General features: G+C 53.0%; 1 protein-coding gene across 1 annotated transcript; it reads right to left on the bottom strand.

The window, feature by feature from the left end:
* Window positions 1-25: 25 nt before the first annotated feature.
* Foxl3 (forkhead box L3) lies at window positions 26-22,254 on the bottom strand. Its single transcript, XM_047534174.1, has 5 exons — window positions 22,148-22,254; window positions 21,620-21,788; window positions 21,021-21,405; window positions 13,967-14,037; window positions 26-460 (listed from the first exon to the last, which is right to left on the bottom strand). Exons 1-5 carry the CDS (start codon window positions 22,252-22,254, stop codon window positions 26-28), a joined length of 1,167 nt encoding a protein of 388 aa, XP_047390130.1.
* Between the last annotated feature and the right edge of the window lie 812 nt (window positions 22,255-23,066).

Raw genomic sequence — 23,066 nt, forward strand, 5'->3', positions numbered from 1 at the left:
TGAAAAAGCCCTGTTGGCCACGCCCTCAACAGCGGGACCCCTCCTCCAGCCGGACCACCCACCGACCCCTGCCCCAGTAGTTCATCCGGAGGGGCGTGGCCTTTAAGGGGCGTGGCCCCCGAGAGAAGGGCGGGTCTCGGGCAGGTCCCGAGTCCTGGGGACCCCTGGGCTGGAGCCAGGATGTGGTCAATGGGGGCGTAACCTGGGTGTGGCTGGAGAGGTAGGCGGGCCCGACATGCAAATGGGCGTGGCCTGGAGGTTCGAGCGTGGCCGGGGCGGCCGAGTTGCCCACCACATCGTCCCCGCCCCGCTCCAGGGTCGCGGTGCTGCTCATCCCTGGCGTTCTGCTGCCGCCTAGTGGAGTGCTGCGGCCGTGCACCCTCTTGGCCTCACCTGCGGAGGGCAGGTGCGCGCATGCTCTTGGAGGGAGGCTGCGGACTTCGCAGACGCGTTTACCTCTCTTTAAGGGAGATGGTGGGATGAACAGCAAACTACCGCCCCGCGAGTCCTCCGGGCTTCAGCTTCCATGCCCAGGCGGGGACGGGTTCCTGTCGGGCACATCCTACCTGGGTGGGCCCGACGCGGCAACTGGAGAGCCCGCCCCTCGTTTCACAGTCTGGGAACAGATTCACAAGGCCGCTTCCACAGCAGTCCTCACGCGCGCCCGCGACGTGAGGGTCGGCGCCCGGGTCAGCTGTGTACCGCGCTGCATGTTCAAGTCGGGATGAGGGCGAGGGGGATTGATTCATCAGCGCGTGCAATGCCGAGCAGCACCTGCCGGCGCTGCTTTCTACAGCCAAGGCGCGGTTAACCCGGAGGCGAGGGCGCAGAGAGCGGCTAGCTGCTTGGGTGGCCCGGGGCGCCGCGCAGTTGGCTCTAGTCTAGCCTTTCCGCAACATTTCTTCTGGCGCTGCGGGGCGTGGTGTTATTCGGAGGCCTCCTCTAGCTGCAGGAAGGCTGTTGGGGGGACAGGTACTTGGCCCTGGGTGAGCGGTGTGGGTGAGGGGCCACAGGGCAGCTGTTTAAGTGCCTCAGTGTAAGGCCTAGGGATTTACCCTGGGATTCAGGGAGGATTAGGGCCAACTGCCAGGTGTCAGACCGGAATCACCCACAGGTGCGATGGGAACTGGGCCAGGTGACTTCTTAAATGGCCCTGTTTTTGAGCCTGGTGTTACATTGCATGCATTATCTCAGTTACTTAGCACAATAACCCAGGGTGTTTCTTTCCTTATCTCACTTCAGGGCCCAACACCCTCGTGAGTGAGGCACTATTACCCTATTTAAAGCATAAGGAACCAGGCTCAGAGAGGTGACAGGGTCAGAGTTTTCACAGTGGTGAGGGAGGACTGTGCAATGACTTCACCCTAGGTCAGGGTGTGGGTGTGTGTGCAATTTAAAAATGAAGGTACAACTCATGTAACATAAAATTCATCATTTTGAAGTGAAACTCAGCAGATTTTATCCAGAACATTTTCATTACCTGAAAAAGAAGCAGCATACCGCCTATTATCACTGGCAGCATTTCCTGCCAGGGAGCGCTGTGGTTGGTGACTCTGGTGGTGACAGGCAGTGACCTGTGGAGGCTGTGTCGGGCTTCCATCCTACAGCATGGTCGTCAAGGCAGGTCCACCCTGCCGCCTGGGTGGGCTTCGCTCTTTTCATGGCTGATGATATTCTCTGTGTGGATGCCACACTTTGTTTTTTCATTCATTTTTTGATGGACAATTGGGTTGTTTGCATTTTTTTTAGCTATACAAGCAATGCTGCTTGTGAACATTCATGTACAAGTCCCTATTTTCAATTTCCTGTATACCTAGGAGTGGAATGGCTGGGTCTTAACTCTTTATTCAACCTTTTCAGAAAATGCCAAACTGTTTTCCAAGGCAGACGTGCCATTTTATATTCCACCAGCCACGTGCAATGTTCTCAGTTTTTCCACACCCTCACCAACCTTTATTATTTCCCCCTTGGGAAAAAAAAAAACTTTATAGTGGCCTGGTGGGTGTGTGCTGGTGTCTCACTGTGATTTTGATTTGCATGTCCTGGGGCATCTCTTCATGAGGTTGTTGGTCATTTGTTTGTCCTTCTTGAAGACATGTCCAGGCAAGTCCTTTGCCCATTTAAAAATTGCATTATTTGTCTTTTGAATCTTAAATCAGACTTTAAACCTCACTGTTGCCCTGATCACCGCTGAAACTACCTGGGCATAAAGTTTTGTCTGCTCAGCAAACATCCCCCTCCAGTAAAAAGCAGTTTTCTGGGTAGCGTGTGAGTCATTGCAACCTGGGTGTGAAAACTTAAGGACAAGTCATGGGGAGGAGGCAATGGCTGCCATCTCCCACCTACCTCCCTTTTCCTCCTGTAGTCCTCAGCACGGCTGTCCTGCTCTGCCCACCCTTGCATTTCCCCAGGACCCATGGGGAGAGTTGGCCAAGTCCCCCTGGCTATGTTACTAAGGCACCCCGAAGCCCCAGCTGAGTTTCCACAGTTCGTGGTTGCACCTGGCACCAGGGAGAACCCAGCTGACAGCAGCACCTGGGAGAGAGGCCTCCAGCAGTGGGACAGTGGCTGCAGGGTCTGGGACTGGAAGCAGCTTCCTTGCAGATGCGCTGTGACCTGGGCACACATCTCCTGGCTTTCCTGTGCCCAACCCAGTGACCAGGGTGGACATCCCAGGCTGCTTGGGGGCTCAGCTGAGATCAGGCAGGTCACAGGCCCGGGATGTGGAGAGACTCAGCACTCAAGAGGGTCCTGTTCTCTCAACCTGAGGAATGAGAGAATTACCTCAGATTCTCTTTGGGAAGACAGAACAGACAGACAGACAGATGCCTGCTGGGCCTACATTCTGGGGAAGCAGAGGCTACGCCTGCCCCTTTCTGGCATCTCCCAATACATAAGCGCAGAGCTTAGCAAACATTCACATGGGTGCTATGGTGGGCTGCTGGGGGCTGTCTTTGGGGTTCGGGATTGTGAGTGGGAGGGGAGGCAGATTAAATTGTTCAAAAACATTGGCCTTGACCTGGGGGGCTCTTCCTGGCTCCTTGATTTTTGGCCTGGCCACATAGCAGGTCTGAACTTGGGTGAGCACAGAAGTGGATGGACCCTCTCCTGGAGGCTGCACCCTGCAACTGGAATCCCCTCCCCCAAACCCTCCATGACTGGGCTCAACCATGAGGAGGCAGAGTGGAGTTACCGGCACTTAGAGCTGAGTTCTTACCCTGGCCTGTGCTGTTGTTGAGCCACAGAGTATGTGGGATTGGGTGGGGGGCATTGTCTTGACATTATCATGGCAAGAGCTGACAGGAACATGGGACTAAATAGGGGATTTGCACCTTGTACTCTATTAGAAGCTTAAAACAAATATATGACTTCAGCATAACAAAGAAGTGTCACTGCAGACCTTAGGCAGGGAGGAGTTCATCCTTGGACATGCCCTTCAGGTACTGGGTCTGTTCTGCTTCTATTCCTCCTGTCTAGACTTGAGTCCTTTGAAGGTACAGATGCACCTTGATCTTCTCCACAGCCTACCTTCTCTGATGCATTGATCATTTGGGACAGAACAATGGAATCCATGAATGTCAGTGCAAATTAGGAGTCATGGCATCTGTGCAGAGGGGAATCCAGGATTTTATCATTTGAGTGTGTTGTTTTTAGCAAATAATCTTTGGTCCTTAATCAGTTGAATTTGTTGAAGTTGTTGAAGTTCCTTTGAGTTCCTTTGGTGCAGGTAGATGAAAGATAGGCCTTGGGACATGGGATTCCCTCCCCTCCACTGAGGGCTGAGTGACTGCTGTCTGTACCATGTGCAAAATGTACCTGTAATCCAGGCTGGGGATAGAGCTCAGCTGGTAGGATGCTTGCCTCACGTACACAAGGCCTTGGGTTCAATCCCCAGCAACACACACACACACACACACACACACTCACACACACAAAAAATGTACCTGTAATCTAAGGCCAGGTCAAAGGTTTCACATTTGTTCACCTCATATCTCTGGGGACAGCTCAGGACCTCAGCACGCTTACCTGTAAAATGGGGACACATGCTTTCAGCAATATTGTGGTTTAACTGTTATGAAAGTATTTCTGATACAAGTGAGTTAGAAGTTTCAATAAACCATAGCAAATTCCTTTCAAATATGGAACTCAGCTTTGAGACACTAGAAAAAAAATCCAAGACAGAGCTGAAAACCCTGCCAGAAGTGTATGAGCTGATGGTCGGCAGCTCTTCTCAGTAAGAGATCCTGGCCTGCGGAAAGAAGAGGCAGGGAATCCTGCGGGTAGGGCTGGACCTGCTGGGCCCTGAGGCCTCAGACCCAGACCCTCAGGAGCCTGCTTGACCTGGGCGCTGGTGGTGAAAGGTTTCTGCTGAGAATTACAATGAGGGAACTGCAGCAGTGGAGTGGGGAGAACTCAGGGGAGGAGTTGAGGAAGTGGGGTCACCACTGAACACACCTCCCATCCCCACCTGGGACTTCTGGCAGAAGCGACCTCCCTGAGGACATACCTCATCCAGGCCAGACAGGGCATCCAGATAAAAACACTGCGTGATCTCTCAACGACAATATGCAACTCCCATGAGGAAGAAATGCATGATGTGCAAGAAACACAGTAGCAAGATTATATCTTCAAGAAATTCAGAGGAAAGAATTGTTAAATGTCCATTAGTAAGAAAAAATTTGAACCAATTAAAATGTGGAAGAAGTTAGTTTAAAACAGGATTAAAGGACTATGAAAAAGACCCCCTCCCCACCAAAGAAACTTCCTAAAATGAAAAATGCAGTCACTGAAATGAAAACAATTTAGATACAACTAGAGAGAGAATTAATAACTGGACAACTGATTCGAATAGATTACCAAGAATGAAATAAACAGATGATAGATGCAGAGATAGAAAGGTAGATGAAGATAGATGATAGGTAAAGCTAGATGATAGATGATAGGTAGATAGACAGATGATAGATAGATTAAAATGTGGTGATACATGTGTGATTGGCATTTCCACAAGGAAAATTAGGGAAAGGAAACTTTGAGGAGATAATGGCTAAGGAATTTTCTGGAACAAGCACAAGAATATTTTAGAGACACAACACTGTCCAAAGTCAACAAAGCAGAATTCACAATGCCTGGCATCCAGTTAAAGTTATATGTACTCATATAAAGCAGGAAAATATGATCCAGAGTGAAGAGAATAATCAGTCAATCAAAGCCGCCCAGAATTGGCATGGACATTAGAGTTAGCAGAGAAAGGAAGCACTTACTATAACTGTTTTGTGTGTTTGCAGAAATTAAGTAGGTATAGGGAAGGTTTACAAAAGGCCCAAGTTAAATTTCTAGAGGTGAAAATGATCAGATCTGAGATGACAGGATCTGCAGCAGATGAGGCTCTGCAGAAGACAGGTGGGCGGCTCCAAGTCAGAACAGCAGAACTGCACCAAGTGCAGCTAGAGAGCAAGCAATGAGCAAGTGGCCAGCAAGTGACCACAGGGGTGACTTCCAGCACTCAATGTGCCTGTGCTGGAGAACCCCAAGTGGGCGGGCGAGTGGGGAAAGTTTTGAAGAAAGGACAGCTAAAAACTTTCCAAATTTGATGTAGCAGTGACAATAAACTCACAGACTGAAGAAGCCCAATGAGCCCCAAGTTCAAGAAATGTGCAGAGAACCACACCACTCCATAATCAAAACGTTTAGAAAAAATCATAAAAGGAGGACTTTATATCTAGCCAGAACAAGAAGACACATCTTGTACAGGGGAATAAGGACAAGGACGGCTGCAGGTTTGCCATCACAGGGCAGAAGGGACGCCCTCAACCTGACAAGGTATTTACCTGCTTTTAAAAGCCAGCAGCAACTAACACACTTCACAAAGAAAGACCAAACGTTCCCTTCTCTTGTGGCCAGGATGTGGGCTCTTGCAGTCAGTGCTGTCAGGGTTCTGGCTCCAGAATGGAAATTGTGATAAATACTGAAAGCCCATAAAAATGGCCAAAATGCTACTCAGCAATGGCAGGGCTCTGTGGATGAGCCTCAGAGCCTCAAGCTGGGTGCAGGAAGCTCTGCTCTGCACTGAAGTTCCAGAGTGCAAAAACTGAAAGCTAGGGCCCACAGGACCTGTGCCAGCTGGGGGCCAGGCCCTCTGAGGGGCTCCAGGCAGCCTTTGGAGTTATGGAAGGGTATGTGTTTATCCAAACTCATGATGGTACACTTAAAAGATGTGTTTATGCATTTCACTGTAGCAAATTTTATTTTTCCTTAAAAACAAAAACTGAAACCTTGTACACAAACATCAAGCTCCCACTAATGGCATACTTGCTGAATCGTGTAGGGGGAAACATACAACACACTTGGAAATTCTTAAAGAATTAGGTGGGTTCCTAGGTAGATGGAGGGAAAGTGCTGACAGCCCACACAGCAAGATGTAGCAGTCGGCTGTGAAAGGTGGGTCAGGGGGTGTGCCCTGGGAAATTCTTCTAACTTCCCTGCCTGTTTGAAGTTTTTCAAATAAAATATCAGAGGGAAATGCCAGGGATGATAAGGGTCAGGACTGCCCAGCAGGTTCAAGGACGGCCACCTGGCTGTGTATCCTCACTTTTGAATCAGAACAGGGAGAGGAAGAGCAGGACATGCCTTTGGCTAGGGCTGAACAGGCAGATCAGCCCTGGCAGAAAGAATTGGCTCCAACAAAGGCAGGAAGATGCCAAGGGATTCTAGGAGGACCATGTGAGATGCAGGAACCAGGGGTGAGTGAAGAGTGGTCAACATCTGGGAACATCTGTTTGGGCACTCCCGCATAAAACAACAAAAAGAACAATGAACAATGGGGAGGTGGTGGAGGCTGGGCCGGAGTCAGCGTCAGACAGAACCCTTAGGTGCCCACAGCACATCTCTGGCTAACTTTAAACAGAATCTAGAGGTGGAAAAGCTTGGCCACAAATAGGCCTCACATGTGGCTCCCACCTGGCTCCTGTGGTATGGCACTCAGTCTCTCAGAAGGGTGCACTGGCACTTTGAGACAGCTGTTCTTTATTGCACGGGGGTGATCTTGTTAGTTGGTGATTGTTTCACATTCCAGGTCCACACCCGACGCTGGTCAATCCCTTGCCAAGAACCAGTGGCAACAATCGGAACTGTAAACCTCACACATTCCCGCGGCCTCCCGGGTAGCACGATGCCACTGTGGTTGGGAGTCACAATTCCAGATTCTGTGACATTGTCCTTGAAGTACTAGATCCCTCTTGACGTGGAGCCGGATCCCCTGCATTGGTGACTGCTCCATGCTTCGCTACACAGTCACTGACGGGAGCGTCATTCTTGGGAGCCCGTGCTTGGCAGGCGCCCGGAGATGCTTCTTGGGCTGGCTCATGTTTGCTCCTACCAAGTCAGCACCCCACCAGCGAGCTCCGGCAAGTGCAAGGGATTTCCAAACACGTTGTGCCTGCACAGGTCACTGGAATTGTCCTTTCAGCCTCTTTCCTGTGAAGGCTGTAAGTGTCCTTCCGAGCTCTGCTTTGCTTCGCCCTGTAGGGTTTACTGGGCTGCCATGTGGAAGCTCTCTGTGGTCCTTGCAGAGACCACGTGGCTGTTGAGAAAGCTGCTGTGGGTTTGGGGTCTGGGCTGGAATGCCAGCCCATCAGGTCTCCCCTGTCCTCATCTTCCGTCTGCCCTGGTCGGCCCCAGTCACTGTGGGCTTGCTTCAAATCCTCATAAGAGTTAGGGTTTATCATTGGGAAGTGTCCCTCTGTCTCCAGAAAAGGAGATGAAGATTTGCTTTGATGTCCGAGTTGACATGAGACAGCTTTTCATAGGCCAGGGTTTCATGATGTTTTTTCTTTTAATTTTTGTGTTCCTATGAAGTGTATTTCTGCTTTCCTCTCCCCTTCCTCCTCCCTCCACCTCCTCCTTCTTTTTCTCCTTCTTTTTTTTTTTGGTACTGGGGATTAAACCCAGGGATACTTAAGGATTGAGCCACATCCCCCAGCCCTTTTTTATTTTGAGACAGGGTTTCACCAATTTGCTTAGGGCCTTGCCAAATTGCTGGGGCTGGTTTTGAGCTTGAACTTGCAATTCTCCAGCCTCAGCTTCCTGAGTTGCTGGGATTACAGGTGCCACCACGCCTGGCTAAACTTTATTTCATATAAGCAGGTTTTTTTTTTTTTTTTTTTTTTTTTTTAAGTCCAGTTAGACAGTTATTTTCATGGTTTTTCTCTGGTTAAAGGTTGAATAAGTGACAAATGGGTGTTCCCATGGTGAGGTGAGGTGGGGATGAAGCAGGCCACTCCAGTGCCCCAGGGCTGGCTCAGGGAAGGCAGCCCTCAGGGTGCATGTCAGGGCTCCCAGTGGGTGCTCGAAGTCAGGGATTCCAACCCAGCCTAGACAGGAGCGCAGACAGTGTGGTGTTCCTGCAGGAAGCAGCCTTCCAGCTGAGTCTTAGTGCAGGGGGCGCTGGCTGACCTCGTGGAGGGCAGCACCTGGGAGCAGAGGAACTCACAGCCTTCTTTGGCAGGTAAGACAGGGCAGAGGAGATAAGGGAGGCCAGGAGGACAGGCTGGCTGGGGCAGCTCAGGAATGCACAGTTCTAAGTGGAGGAGCAGGCACGTTCAGGGTTCTCGAGGCGAAGAGAGGACTGGGCCACTTTTATGTATTGAAGTCACAGAAATATTAAAAACAATGTAGAATTGTTTCAAAACTTCCAAGGTTGGCCAAGGAGGGTTACAATGTTTTAAAATTGTATTTCAAAGCATTTAATTGTCAGCTAAAGGTTGAATCTGTTCAAGGTGTGCCAACTGAAGACTGGTATATGTGTCACCATGCAGCAGTCACCACTGTTGTGCCAACACCCACTTTGCAGCCTGATATGCAGAACACACACACACGGCTGCTGTCAGTGGGGTTCATGTCGTGGAGGTGAGGTCCGGAGCCCCAAGTGCAGATGCTGGAGACCCACCTGGAATCTTGTAGCAGGAAGTTCCTTGGGCTGCCCTGGGGAGGTCAAGCTCTGTTTTGAGCACCTGCTTGGGGCTGGAGAGCTGCAGGTGGCCAGAGGCGGGGGGTAGGGTGTCTGGGCTGGGGACACAGGACATATGTGCTCCATGGAACGTCTAGGCCTAATGAGTTCTGGATCTGGCCTGAGTCTGCACTGTGGACCTGAACCTTCTGTCCGAGACTCCAGCCCTCAGGGCTGACTCAGTATGAGATTTTCTCCAATGCACTTGGAAAGTTCTTTCAGGCCCAGACAGCTTGTGTATGGCACATCCTCAGTGTGTATCATGTCAGCGGATGCTGGACCAGTGTGCCCAGCCACAAATATTCCTTGGAATGCAGGAGAGGTGTCTGCATCCGCCTGAGTGGCGGGACCATCAATCTTGATGTGATTATGAATGTATAAACAAACAAATGACATGATTTCTTCTGTGGCCTGCCGCCATTGCGTGTGCATAGTGGTTGCCCATAGCCCCCGCCCCAAATTACATCTCAATCAGTGTTAAAAGGCATCTGACATTTCCCTTTGATTTATGTACTAACCTTTACATTCAGTGCAGCCGGCGCTGATTGCTTCCATGGCTGTGGTGGCAGCTCCCAGGGGCCTTCCCCCAGTTCTTCCCACTGCATCCCCACTGAGTGGGGTCCTGGAGGACATGAACTCACACGTGGAGACCCTAGGCCATGAGCAAAGCCTGTGCACATCCCCTGGCAGGAACCCTCCCAGGGAGCTCTGGGAGCCCAGGTTCTGTTGCTTTGTAAACTCAAGTCTCAGCACAGATCAGAGTGCAAAGGCATTGGGAGCAGCTGGGAGCAGCCAAGAGGCTGTGGGACTGTGCAGCTGAAGGCTGGGGTAGTTCCCAGAGACCCCTGCTTGTGCAGCCTGTCCCCAGCCACCCAGACAGCCCCACATCAACACACCCATAGAAACCTGGTTACTCTTGAACACCCATGCACGCCCACAGCACATTTGCACAATCCCAAGGGCACGCCTGCACACATGCATGCTCGCCCTGTGGTTAACACACACCTGTGCCTCTCCCGCTGTCCCTCCTGAGAGCTGTGTGGAGGCTGGGTCTATTAACCATGCCCCTGACACATGGCAGGCAGTGGCACCCAGGCTTTGATTGCCTGCAGGTTACACCCCATTCCCAGCAGCAGAAAGACCAGACCTGGTCCCAGACACTGGTCCCAGACACTGCTGAGTACCAGGGGCTGGTGAAGGTGCATACTCCAGGCCCACTTCAGAACCCTTAGAGGGTCTAGGTTTGGGCAGGTTGTGGGAAATTCTCACCCTTGGCTTGTGAGCCACAATCTACACAGGGCGGGGTGGGTGTTGTGCTTTGAGCACATCATATATGTCTCATTGGTCATAATTCCACTATCATGAATATGTTTCTTGGGCTAAAGCATTTATCCTCATTAGTGGGCAAATGTTGAAACACTGGTATAAATCAAGACTCCATCAGTTGGAAGTATTAGACACTCAAGTCAAACTGCCATAAGCTCAATAGAGTAGGGTTGGCATAGGGAGCTGGAGAATAGACAGCTTCAGGCATGGTTGGATCTGGGTGCTTCCATCATACCATCAAGGATGTGTCCTGTTTGTTCTCACCATCAGACCACGTGATGGCCCTTGTGCTGATACCTGCAGCCTAGGGAAATCAGTGATCTGTGGGTGCAATCATGTGCCCACTTAAGGACAAAGAACAGAGTTGGCCTAACTGAGCCCTGTGGACAGAGCAGGAGAGCTGACCTCAGAGGGCATCTAACTCTGGTCTCCTGGATAAATAGAGCCTCCTAAAAGGGTAACTCGAGATGATCAGTATAGGAGGGAAGAAGGAGTCTCCCCTGTGTGGTCCCTCTCCACCTTCTCCCTCTGTCATCTGTCTGAGTAAGAGCCCACTGATCCAGCTGTGACAGGCCTCTAATGAATTTCCCCTGGTTCCATTTAGGCAGCCAGTGTGGACGAGTAGCTTGGCATCTAAGAGGAGAGCCAGGAAAAAGAAGGACAAGACTGAGCACATGGAACTCAGGGGTCAGCTTCTGTTCCTTGAGGGTCAAGAAGTACCTCCAGGTCCTCAGACCGGCCAGAGGCTGAGGGAAGAGGCCCACCTTCCCCAGGTACAGGAGGGTGGCTGCGGCCGTGCCCCCTCAGAGGCCTCAGCTCCCCTGAGTTGCTTGGGGACCCAGATCTACCATCGACCTTTTGCTACTATGGAGGTCAGAAATACTTCCGAGGTGCTTCAAGTGTTGGGAATGGGACCTGGAGGGAGTGACTTCGGGGGCTGGTGGGGTCCCTCCGTTCTGCACTGGTTAGTGGCTCCCAGAGGGCTGGCCCTGATGGGAGTTGCAGGCAGGGTTAGTCTGCTTCCCGGTGCAGCTGGGGTGCTGGGGCCTGCACTGCTACGAACTGAGACCGGCCCTGCAGAGAGGAGACCCCAGCCCCTTTGTGAATAGGAAGCCTGTGGTTCCTACAACTGACCCACACGGACACAGGACACCTGGAGTCGAAGGTTAACTGACGAACATCCACTCAAATCAGTTAATCAAAACAGAAAATAGTAAGAAAATTTGTGGCTGGCTTTTCAGGAAACTACAGATGCACATTCTTGCCATCATCATTGTGTTTGGGACAGACATCTCACATCCTTGATGAGAACCTTGGTTTTTTGGGAGAAGCGAGTTCTGGAACATACCAGGTGCAGAGTGAGCTCCAGGTTGGGCTGTCAGGGTGAGCAGGAGGCACAGCCTGGGGCAGCATGTGCCAGGAGCGCACCTGCCTGGCCTCTGTCCTTCTGCCCCTGGGTAGGTGGCTCTGGGAGACCAGGTATCTCCGAGGTAGATGGTTAGTACACTTGACCACCCTAACCTCAACCCCAACCCCAATCCTAAGCCTAACCCTAACCCTAACCCCGAGGCTGAGAAGATAAGAAAGGTGTGGAGAGAGGGGTTGTGTGTGTAGGGGCATGGATACGTGACAGGGCAGGCCACACCAGCAGCCTGGGCACACGTGCCTGCAGACAGACAGGTGAACCTATTGTCTGCACTAGTACACTGTGTATCTCTTCATGTGTGTGCATGTGTGCACCTGTGTGCAGGTGTGGGGTATCTAGGCATGTGTGACGCCATGCATGTGTGCATGTTCTGCCTTTGTGTCTCAGGCTGTGAATGCAGATCCCATACAGCCAGGTCCGTGGCCCTTAGGTGCAGAGGGGGCTTAGGGCTGGGGCCACCACCAGGTGGAACAACCTGTTTCTGCCTGCTCTGTCTGGAGGTGAACTGGGTGGTCTCCAGCTGCACCTGGGTTTGACAACTGCAAAGCCCTGGTTTTTGTCAAGCCTGTCCCCCTACCCCTCATCAGATGAGGGTCATCCCCTGGTACTAAATATGGCTGTAGAAAGATCTATCCTGAAGGACCCGGCAGGAGAAGTGGTCGTACTATCCAATGTTCTCAGTCACAACAATTCCCAGGTGGATGTCCATATCAGAGTCTTCTGTTGACATAACTTTCCTGGCCAGTCTGTCTGGCTTTTGCTGTCTTTTTTTTTTTTTTTTTAATTATTTACTTATTTTTTAATTTTTTTACAGACTGCATTTTGATTCATTGTACACAAATGGGGTACAACATTTTGTTTCTGTGGTTGTGCACGATGTAGATTCATACCATTCGTGTAATCATGCATGCACATAGGGTCATGATGTCTTAACGCACCCTTTCACAGGATGTTTAAGGAAACTTTCTCCATTTTCCAGCTAGCAGGAGCCTTGGCTTGACTCCCACCCCAGTGGGCCGGTCCCTCCTCTCATCCTGCCTTCTGCTCTGGGTGTGAACAGAGTCCAGGTGGCTGCCTTGCCCCTAAGTTCAGGGGTTAAACTGCTCCATGAATGAACTGTCCTGTGTGTCTCTTGGCTGGGCAGCAAAGAAGACCCCGTCTGCTCAGGACACTGTTGCCTGTTCCTATTGAACCCCAAACTCCTGTGGTCTGTGAGAGGAAGCACACCGGGAGCCGAGAGTAGGAGGTCACCTCCTTGGGGCCTGGCCTCTCTCACCTGCTCACTGGCCACATGGAACCCTGGACATGGGGGTGTGCACAGACGTGGTCTGCCACCATGAGGTGACCTTGGAAGCAGATGCTCACGAGTTGCTTGATGGGTCAGATGGTCCTTGCTTTTGGAACCAGACCCATCCCCATTGGTGTTTCAGGAGAAAGTTGGTCTGGTCCCTTTCTTCTTTCTCCAAATTCAGAAACAAACAATGTCATGGTCACTGATCTGCTTTGCGAGCTCCCTTTATGGACTCTGAACTGAGTGGGGTTGGGAGTGAACCCAGCAGTCCTGAGAGCCCCAGCTTGGAAGGAGAAGGCAGAGGCCAGCGTGGTCAGATGGACTGTCCACAGTGTGAAGGTGAGATGGAGGTGACATCACAGTGGCTGCGGTCAGGAGGTGGGGGTACCCCCAAGGCTGGTGTGGTCACCCTGCCTATTGGGGAGGCTCCTGATTCTGGCTCCTGCATTTGACAGAGTGCAGGGCTGAGTTGAATAAAGTTCTAATGTTCCCTCTCAATTTCCTTTTCTTTCAAAAATGGCATAGCTGTGTGACCTCTCTCTGTTTATTATAAATCTAATACTGCAAGTTTCAGTTGAGTGAACTCGCATCTTATTTGGAATCTGGGTCTGCAGTCCCCTAAAGCTGGTGGGAATGTAATTGTGCAGACTCGAATCAGGCCTATTAATTTGTGTCGACAACGCCTGGGCCTGACGAAGCAGTCGGTTCTGAAAACCGTCTCTCTAGAACAGCGGAGAGGGTGGATTAGGCACAAGATGCACTTGGTGTTTTCATGGGGTGAAAACATGTAATTTTGTAAATGTTTATGGATTGCTAATTTGTCTGGATGGAAAATTACATCATGGGTCAAAGGTTGTAAGTAGTTTCTTTCCCAGGTTTTCTTGCAAATTCTGGCAAGGGCCACTCATTAGGCCAGTACCGGGGGAGAGATGGTGGGTGCCCCTTGGTGATGGTGCATGCAGTGGACATCCATCCCCAGATTCTGGATCCCTGAAGTAGTCACCATCACAGCTGGTGAATGGTACCTTGAGCCCAGGTTAGAGGTGCTGGCATCTTGGGTGCCTGGTGTGGGGAAGATGGGCTGGGACTAGCTGTTCTGCTCCCACCAGCTCTGAGCCTTGCTTTGTTACTATGAAAGTCCACCTGGCCCTGCTCACAGGTGGGGCTTCTGGGGCTGGATGGGCACCTGGGGTGGGGCAGGGCTGATGGGGAGAGCCGAGAGAGGAGTGGGTTCCTGACCCACTCTCCTTTCATGCTGGCTCAGGTTCCCTCTGAGCCTTCTCCATCACAGGCCCTCCAGGGGAGAACTGCACCTCAGGCGGGGTGACCGTCCTGCACAGCCTGCCTGCAGACCCCTCCCTCGGTGGCCCAGAGTGCCACTGGCCTCCTTCTCACAGTGAGTGTGCCTATCCTCTTCTGTGAAGAATGGAGGTGGGGCCCTTTGAGGAGGAAGGAGGAGGCTGGGTTCTGTGGAGACCCCTGAGCTCTGGCACCAGAACCCCACACTGGGTCACACAGCCTGCCAGTGACCAGGGGCCCCTCCCCCAGTTTGTTGCAGGGTGGCTGAGCCCCAGATTTGCCTCCCGCAGCATGTTCCCTGGTGTGTGGTTTCAAAGTTCAAGTATGCCCTAGAGTGTCACTGTCCTAGCATCCTAGTGTCCTTGGAGATGAGCAATCTCAGAAAGGGCCAGGTACACTAGCCCCAGCAAATGCCTGCTTCTGCTGCTGCTGCAACTGGGGTGACCTTGGGGCTACACCTGGCTTGGGTTTGCTGGTGATGCCCCCAAGTCACTTCCCCCTCTGACAGCAGGATGGACCCATGGTATCTGTGTGCAGCGCAGGGCACCCAGCACGTGCAGAGAAGGGGCCACCACAGTGGGATTCCTGGCACCCCATGGGCCACATTGGAGTGGTCTGTGGGGTGCCACTGTGTGTGTCCTGGGGAACCGTCTATGTAGCTGGTTCCCAGTGGAGCCTGATCAAAGAGTCCAACAAGTCTTCTTCCTACTCTGTCACTGTCTCCAGTGGGGTGTCAAATGGGACCCTGATGTCACTTCAGATGGCCTGCAGTGCTTGGCCACTTGCAGTGCTTGGGGTCTGTCACCTCAACGAAAGCATGAGTCTCACATCTGGAGAGATTCCCCTCCCACCAGAGGCCCCCACACTCATGGCTGGTGGGGCGGGTTGCGCCTCCGCTTCCTTCCCTCTCCTCCCTGACAGGAGTAGGTCTGGTCTTGGCTGCGCTGGGTGACCTCCTCCTCAGTGCAGTCCTGCCTGGCCTGGGTTCTTGGGCAGCCCTGTTCTGAGGTTCCAGAGGTTCCTGGTCCCTCTGATCCCTGAGACTCCTGAGCCTCCTCTTCACACGCTAGGAGACATAGGTCTCCCCAGCAGCATACCCCAAATTCTGCTGCACTGAGGCTGGAATTCCAGTCTGGCCAGCTGGGATTTCTTAGGTCTGAGATTGACCAGTGGCCACTGCATCTGCCTGAGGTGCAGAGAAGGGATTTCCAGGGAGCCCAGAAGGACAAACTGGAGCTGCAGGCAGCGGGTAGGCCACCCAGGCCTTGGAGAGCCAGGTAGGGGCTAGACAGAGAGACAGGGAGGATCAGTGGGGGTGGGGGGACAGGCGCAGCCGCAGCCTTGGGAAGTTTGTTTTCTCTTTCTTACTTTTGGTGAGAAGCCTGTTTGGATTCCTCATTTAGACTGTTTATGCTGAGAGGTCCAGTACCCCAGGCACCAAGATAAACTCTCTGGTTTAGACTCACACAGCTAGGGGTCCTGCCTGGGGGTGCTGGATGGGGAGTTTCAGAGGGATCCCAGTGTCTTTCAGGCCTTGCAGCCTCGCATCCTGGGAGATGGGGACTGACCCTTGCACAGGGGAAACATTGCAGAGAGGGGGGCTGCCCAACCCCAAGCAGGAGGCCACCACAGACCCTTTGAAGAAACATGAAGGAGGGGAAACAGACCAGTTTTGAGTCCATCTTAGCTCAGGGTTACCCCTGTCTCCTGGCCCACCTGTCAGGGGGGAGGTGACTGCAAGGAAGGACAAAGGATGGAGTCCCAGGGAAAGAGGCACTACTCTGCCAGGAGGGCAGTGGAGACCCTGAGGGGTGGGGACTGACCCTTGCACAGAGGAAACTTTGCATAGAGGGGAGGGTTGCTCCTCTCCACGGGGAGACCCTGCATAGGCCTGTTCCCCGGGGAACCAGCCTGACCTCACCTCCTTCTCTGGGTCCCAGGGCCAGGGTGGGGGACATGAGGCAGGAGCCAGACTGGCCCAGCGCCCACTGGTTGGCATGGTGGCCCCTTAGCTGAACCCCTGCAGGGTGCTGAGGCAGCATGTGCTTCAAGGGAGGGGCCGCCGCCTCCCTCACCCAGGGCTGGGGTGGCACATGCTGTGGTGAGGGACTCCTGGACAGATGGCCCTTTAAGGGCACAGCTGCAGGACTCCTAGCCCAGTGTTCCTCCCTCCCTAGGGAGACCAGGGCCACCACCCCTCCAAGGCCACCCTGGGGCAGCAACTCTGGCCAGGTGAGGCCTGGGCTGGTATTGAAGAGCACCCCAACACTCACACGATCCTTTCCAGCACCCCTCCCTCCCAGCAGGTGCATCTGGATCAGGGCCCCTGAAGCATTTCATGAGCACAGGACAAAGAGGCTGGGAAGAAAGGCTTGGGAACAAGAGCAGAGTCTGATGTGTATATTGCCAGTGAGCTGTGTGTGGGGGTCGGAGGGCGCACATTAACCAACGCCAAGAGTCAGAAAATGGGGTTGTTACATTGTTGGGGCCTTCTGGGAAACTGAGGCAGTGTGAAGCCTCCACCCCCTGCTTCAAACCCTCATTCTTGAGGTCAAGTCAGAAAGACTTCAGACATGTTGCTCAGAGTAGCAGGTGTGAGTTTATTAGGAGGGAAAGGAAAGGGGAAAAGGGGACACTCTCCAGGGAGAGAGTGGGTCCTTTCAGAGAGGAGAGGGACAGCATGCCTCTCTTGCCTTCCAGTTTTATTAGAGATCCCAGAGAAGTTTTCAGAGAGTCCTGCCTAAGTCCATCTCTTGACTGACAGCAGGATGACATCAGACTTTCAAGTCCCCACTGCCATGACAACTCTAGGTCACTTTGGTCCATGCTGACTGTTCTAATTGAATTCTTAAATTCTTACAGATTCTGTATTTAAGATGAATTATCCTTATCTCCCTGAGTTTCTGGATCTGGTCTGTGAAAAGGGTCACAAAAATCTCCACCTTCAGGTAACTCAGGTTCCTCTTATCAACCTTATTTCGGGCCTGCATTTCTCATGCAGTTAACAGGTAGTTTGCTGAGGAATGTGACATATCCTGTCCACTTAAGCCAGTTAGGGTTGCAGGTAAATTGCTTCTTGGAACAAACAGCATGTAGGGGTCAGCACAGTGGGCCCAGTTTATAGAATTATTCCCTTGTGCTCCTACCCCTGTCAGGGTGACCATCCTACCAGACTGCCAGAGTTCAATATATCATAGAGAAAGTCATAAACTGGCCCAGATGTGGTAGCTGCATTTGAAAAGCTAAAGGACAGTGAGTCCAGCCTGAACGGGGGCCAGGACAAGCATGACAGGGCCTTCACACACACCACATCCTTCCTGTCCCTGCCTGCAGCTGCATCGGCCATTCACCTGTCCTATAAGTCCTGAATCCTTCCTGCCACAGACTTAGGCTGACCTAAAATGCTTCTTTCAAAGCCTTGGCTTCAGCAGCTGGAGAGCTCTGCCTGGTCACACACAGAGCTAGCCTTGCACACACCTTGATCTCAGTGACCTGCCAGCTCCCTTCCCGGTCATATGGCATGGGAACTCTACGTGCCCTGGATGACTGTCTGTCTACCCCCTGCCATGCTGTTGGATGGCTTCCTGTGCCCCTGTGGTGCTTGGTTGTACCCAGCACTGCTCATGAGTGTTTACTGAATGAATGAACAACAGTCCCTGGGAGGCAGGCCAGACTTAGCCAGTGGCAGAGTCCAGGGGTCCACTTCAGCTTGGCATAGAGGGAGGTGTTCAACCAACCATGCCATCAGCCAAGGAGGTCTCTGTGGAGAGATGCAGAGAGGCTAGACCCCACCCGTCAGAAATGGGGAGAGAGAGAGAGACAGAGAATGTTTCTGAGGTTGGCTTGCTCCTGTGGACCTGCCTCTCCCCTCAGAGGGAAGACTGGACACAGGTGTGATGCTCCATCTTCCTCTTCCTCAAAGCCATCAGGGCTCTTCCGTCACTCCTGCAGCCTTTGTTGGAGGTCCCTGATCACAGCTGCTATGAGAAGGGACACCTAGAATCTCCTGGTGGCTTGGGGGAGGGAGCTAAGGGTCCCAGTACCGCCTAGCCAGGAACTTTGGTGGGGACTAGGTAATTTGCACACGTCTCCCCCTGAGCTCCTGCTCAGCAGCACCTCCCAACTTTGTTAATGGAAACCTGGTGATCCATAACACGCGTGTGGCAGACATCTGCTCGGGGGTAATGTGGTGGTAATGTACATATCGGTGATCAATCTGCGGATTTGCAAGAGAGGCATAAAGTATTTAATTATAATTGCGTTGGGCCAGGCTGCGTGGTGGCAGCGACATTTGAATAGGTCACAGCCAGCCCTCACCCCTGTTATGTTGTCGGTATTAAATGCCATTCACTCTAGAGGCTGGGAACACTTCTGAAGTCATAGGATATCACACACTGGCAAATTGAAAATGTCCCTTCGTTTTTAAAAACATGATTGATATCCTTTGCAAAACAAATGCTACACCTCAGAGTACAGAGATTTTGACTGGTGACGTCCCTTGCCTTGTTTGGCTACCAAGTTGGCATTTGTCCATGTGTACAGAGGAGATGGGCCACTAAAAACTCCTCTTGCTCAGAGGCTGAGGCCTCCAAAGACTACCTGGACTCCTTAGGGCAAAGGACTTTTCCTTTTCAAATCAGGCTTTGCTAACTAGAATGAAATGCAGGAATAATACAAGAGCCCAAAAGATAAAATGCAAATTTTATTTGCTCAGTTGGTAGCAGAAAAATATATCTTCAGATAATCTCTATGCCATCCACTTCTATATAGTACCATCTGTGTCTTATCACCATCTACATTATATCTAGTGTAATTTAAATCAATTCTTTTAGCACATCTGACAAAGGGATATAAATAACGGGAATGCAGACAGACACATGACACATACCCACAACACACACACGTGCACATGGCCCTCTGACAACCCAGACCAGCCAGTGCAGAGGAAGGACGCAGCAGAGCCTGTGCTGCAGTTCCCACCATAAAATAGCACAAGAGTGACAGCAGCCAGCTCCCAGGACCTGGGGGATGCCAAGAGGCAGCGTGTCCCGGCTGAGGTCCTCCTGGCAGGCTGGGAAGCCACATGTGTAAGCCAGCAGAGGTCTGGGAATAGCATAGCTTTTGTAGAGGGGAGGCACCATTCTCAGGCCTTGTTTCTGCTTTCAGGAAAGGGCATTTGAGGTTGGCTCCCTCTCCTCCTGCTGGGCCAAGGGCGGCTCCTGGGCTCAGGCTGCCATTGGTAGGGCCTGGTGGCCAAGGAGCAGGCGACTCACTATTACTCAATGCAGGATAGGAGCCCGAGCTGTTCATGACATCTGTCAGGAACACTTTCCCTCTTCCCAAAACAAAGGCACACACAGTCTCTATTTACTGGGAGATGAGCAAAGGAGTACTTGGAACTAACCAAGTGTCAGGCCTCTGAACGGAAATGCAGCCGGGTCCAAGCGGGCCTCACACGTGGCTCAGGTTTGCCTCAGCAGCCTTCCTGCCTTCATTACTTAGAGCCCATTTTTAAGAGAGTCCGATAATGCAAGACTGTAATTCCCAATCCAGACAGCCAGGCTCTTTGGGTGTGTTTTTGCCGTTCACGAAATTAGCCAATCATTGTCACCTAGCGAATCCGATTAGGTGTAATCCATACTAATGTTCAAATTAAGTCACAGAAAGCAATTAACTCTGCGAAAATGGGCTGGTGAAAAATGATAAGGTTGGTCAAATAGTTTCACTGTGCATAATTGTGTTTTTTAAACTGCCTGTCTCTACACAGTAATTAAATCATTTACATTTCAAATGGAGTGTGCCCAGCTCGATGCTTGTCTGCACCTCAGTGTGCTGGATCCACCAACAGTCCGCTGTCCGAAGCTGCATTTCTGGGAAGCCAGCTGGTGCCGGAGCAGGAGCTGATTCCTGCTCAGAAGAACCAAGGATGGCTTTGCCCAGTGTCCTCCCCAAATGTGGGCCCCTCCCACCCTTCCTCTCTTCCTCTTGTCTTTCCTGTATTTGTATTTGTGCAAGGGGCTTTAAAAACCATCATCAAAACCCTGTTGACAACACAAGACACATCTGTCACTTCTGATCCTATTAGCCAAAACAGACGCCATCAGAAATGTGGGGTCACTGTTGTTCGTGGGGATGAGTTAATGTCTGTCTTCATCTTTTTACCTTATTATTTTTACTTGTAGGGAGGTGTTAGCCAACTGCACTGACTGCTTACTGAGCACACACCAGCTCTGGAACATGGCAGTTCATGAGTCGTTTCTCACCTCACCAGGAATGAAATGCTATGTGGCTCCAGGGAATGTTCCCTGTTTTCTTCCTTTGGAACTGCAGTCTGAGGATGGACAAGCTGACCTCAAAGTCAAACTGGATTCAAATGGGTTGTTCCTGCAGGGGAACTTTTCTCTGAATGGATAAAGTCACATCACAGTAAGCAGATCTCATAAGGTGGTCCTCCACCTTTCCCTCCAACCCAGGGGCTTAGGGTCCGACTGGGGAGAAAGTTCCAAGGTCGTGACAATACAGGGGATTCATGGCTCAAGGTGGGGCTGAGACCTACTTCCTGGGGAGAAACTGACCCAAGACCCCAGGCTGATTCTGTAGTGGCCACCGGGAAGCAGCCTCAACCCCATCTCTCACCACCTTGGAAGTGGAGGTTCATTTGCTGGAGCTCCAGCGGGGGAAGTTGCTCTCCTGCAGCAGACAGGGTGCCCTGAGCCCTGGAAAGGGGTCTGGGGAGGAGAGGATGTAGTCGATGCTGAACTTGATGTCTCTGTGGCCCTCCTTTCCCAGAGCTGCAGGGTCAGCAGGGGTTGGGGCCTCATGACCCAGGGCAGACGCTCCGTCTGGAGTCGGGGACTCGCGCGCCGCTGACTCCGGCTGACCCAGGGACCCTTCATTGGCTCCAGTGCGCAGTGCCCTAGGGCTCTCGCGCTTGGGGCCGCGTCTCCGGCGCCGCCGGCGGAAGTTCCCATTCTCAAAGAGGTCCAGTAGCGACTCGCAACCGCCTGCAAACGTCCAGTAGTTGCCCTTGCCCTTCTCATGGCCCTCGGTCCTCGGCACCTGCGCAGAGCCAGGGTCAGTGCGCTCCACGGGCTTGCAAGGCGCGCCGGCCCTTTGGGGTAGCCTTGCAGGCCCACAGGCTGTGGTGCCCTACCTCTGAGCAGAGCTTCCCAACATCCCCAGTCACCAGGGATGACTGGCCTGGGTGTCGCCAATGCGGGACACTCAGGGGGCACTCGAGGGTGTTTCGCGACGGGGATGGGGTGGGGCTCACCTTAACGAAGCAGCTGTTGAGCGACAGGTTGTGGCGGATGGAGTTCTGCCAGGCACGCTGGTTGGCGCGGTAGTAGGGGAACTTGCGCATGATGAAGTCATAGATGCCCGACAGAGTCACCCTGCCCGCGGGGCTCTGCTGGATGGCCATGGCGATCAGTGCGATGTAGCTGCGGATGGGGCGTCAGGCAGGGCAGAGCGCGGGGAGCCAGGCAGCCTTCCCGCTGGGCGGGTGAGGCCGACCGATCCGCTCCCCAGGCAGCCAGCGCGGTGTTGGAGGGGGAGAGGGAAGCGCTGTCCTGGCTGGCGACCCCGTGCTCACAGCTCTGGCTTCCACCCAGACCCTGGGACTTCTCATGCACTCGGGGTCCTCCCGCTGGGAGATCCAAGGTGCCTTCTCGGCTACCCCCCAAAGTGCCCCCGGATGCGTCCTCTCCCACAGCCCGCCCCGAGGAAGAAAGCCCCTCTCTCCCTCCATCCCGGACAGGCTCTGGCTGTCCCGAGTCCCGCCACCGGCCCCCGCAGGCACCTGTACGCGGGCCGCGTAAGCCGCTTTTCCTCGTCCGAGCTGCCGGCAGGGTAGTCGTCGGCGTCGTAGTTGAAGCAGTTGTAGGGGTACTGCGAGCTGTCAAACATCCTGGCGCTCCCGAGCTCCGGGGTCGCCGCCGCGGCTGCCGCCTCCTCCGCGCCGCCCACCGGCCCCCAGCTCTGCACAGGGTCCTCCCGGGCCGGGTGCGGGCCAGCAACGTCTGCACGGAAGCGACTGGGAGCCTGGGCTTCTGGGGACCCCCGCACGCCCCACCCGGTTCTCTGGCGTCCAATCCCGGTGCGGGGGAGGCCCCAGCCACCGGCGGAGCGGGAAGCAGAGCGGGGCTGTCTCAGCGACCCTCTGACCCGCCGAGAGGAGGGGGGAAAGAGGGCGTGTTGGGTGGTCCGATGCGTTGGGCGCCCACCCGCCTCCACTCCCCAACCAGCACGGTCCGGAAGGTTCAACCAGGACAGTGCCCTGGAGCTGGAGTTGGCTGCTCTCAGGCCATGTTGCTTCTGGGAGCTGCTGGGTTGTTTGCACAGTGGGTGCTCCCTGAGTCTTGAAGGTTGTTGAGTGACACTGGTTCTCAGCAGAGCCCACAGTTGGGGGCATGACCACAGAAAGCAGGGCAGAGGCCACCTTGGCTGCCCATAGTGGGGTCCAGGATGATCTGTGGGGCTCATTGAGAATCCTTGGCTTGGTCACTGCATCAGGGGGAGCATGGCTGGAGACAAAGGGTCCATTGTCTCCTCCAGAGCAGAGTGCCCTTGTGCTACTGTTCACCCTTGCTCAGAAGTGGCCCCCTCCAGGGGCCCTCCTTACTTGGGGCAAAGGGTTCCCCCAATCTGGGGAGGTGGGTCTTTGATTCACAGTCTCCCTTAGGCTGGTGCTTCTAGCTCCAAAGCTGTGGTTCTAGAGC

This window comes from Sciurus carolinensis, chromosome 18 (genome assembly GCF_902686445.1).
Source record: "Sciurus carolinensis chromosome 18, mSciCar1.2, whole genome shotgun sequence".
NCBI lineage: Eukaryota > Metazoa > Chordata > Mammalia > Rodentia > Sciuridae > Sciurus > Sciurus carolinensis.

Bases quoted from the DNA above. Each gene is read 5' to 3' on its own strand.
- Foxl3 (XM_047534174.1), bottom strand. From the start codon at position 22,254: ATGTTTGACAGCTCGCAGTACCCCTACAACTGCTTCAACTACGACGCC. The intron at 14,038-21,020 runs GCTGGAGCTCCA...TGACTACTTCAG, and splicing joins GCAGGAGAGCAACTTCCCCC to GGATCCAGAATCTGGGGATG. The intron at 461-13,966 runs GTACTGGCCTAA...TCTCCCTTAAAG, and splicing joins CACCCACCATCTCTCCCCCG to AGAGGTAAACGCGTCTGCGA.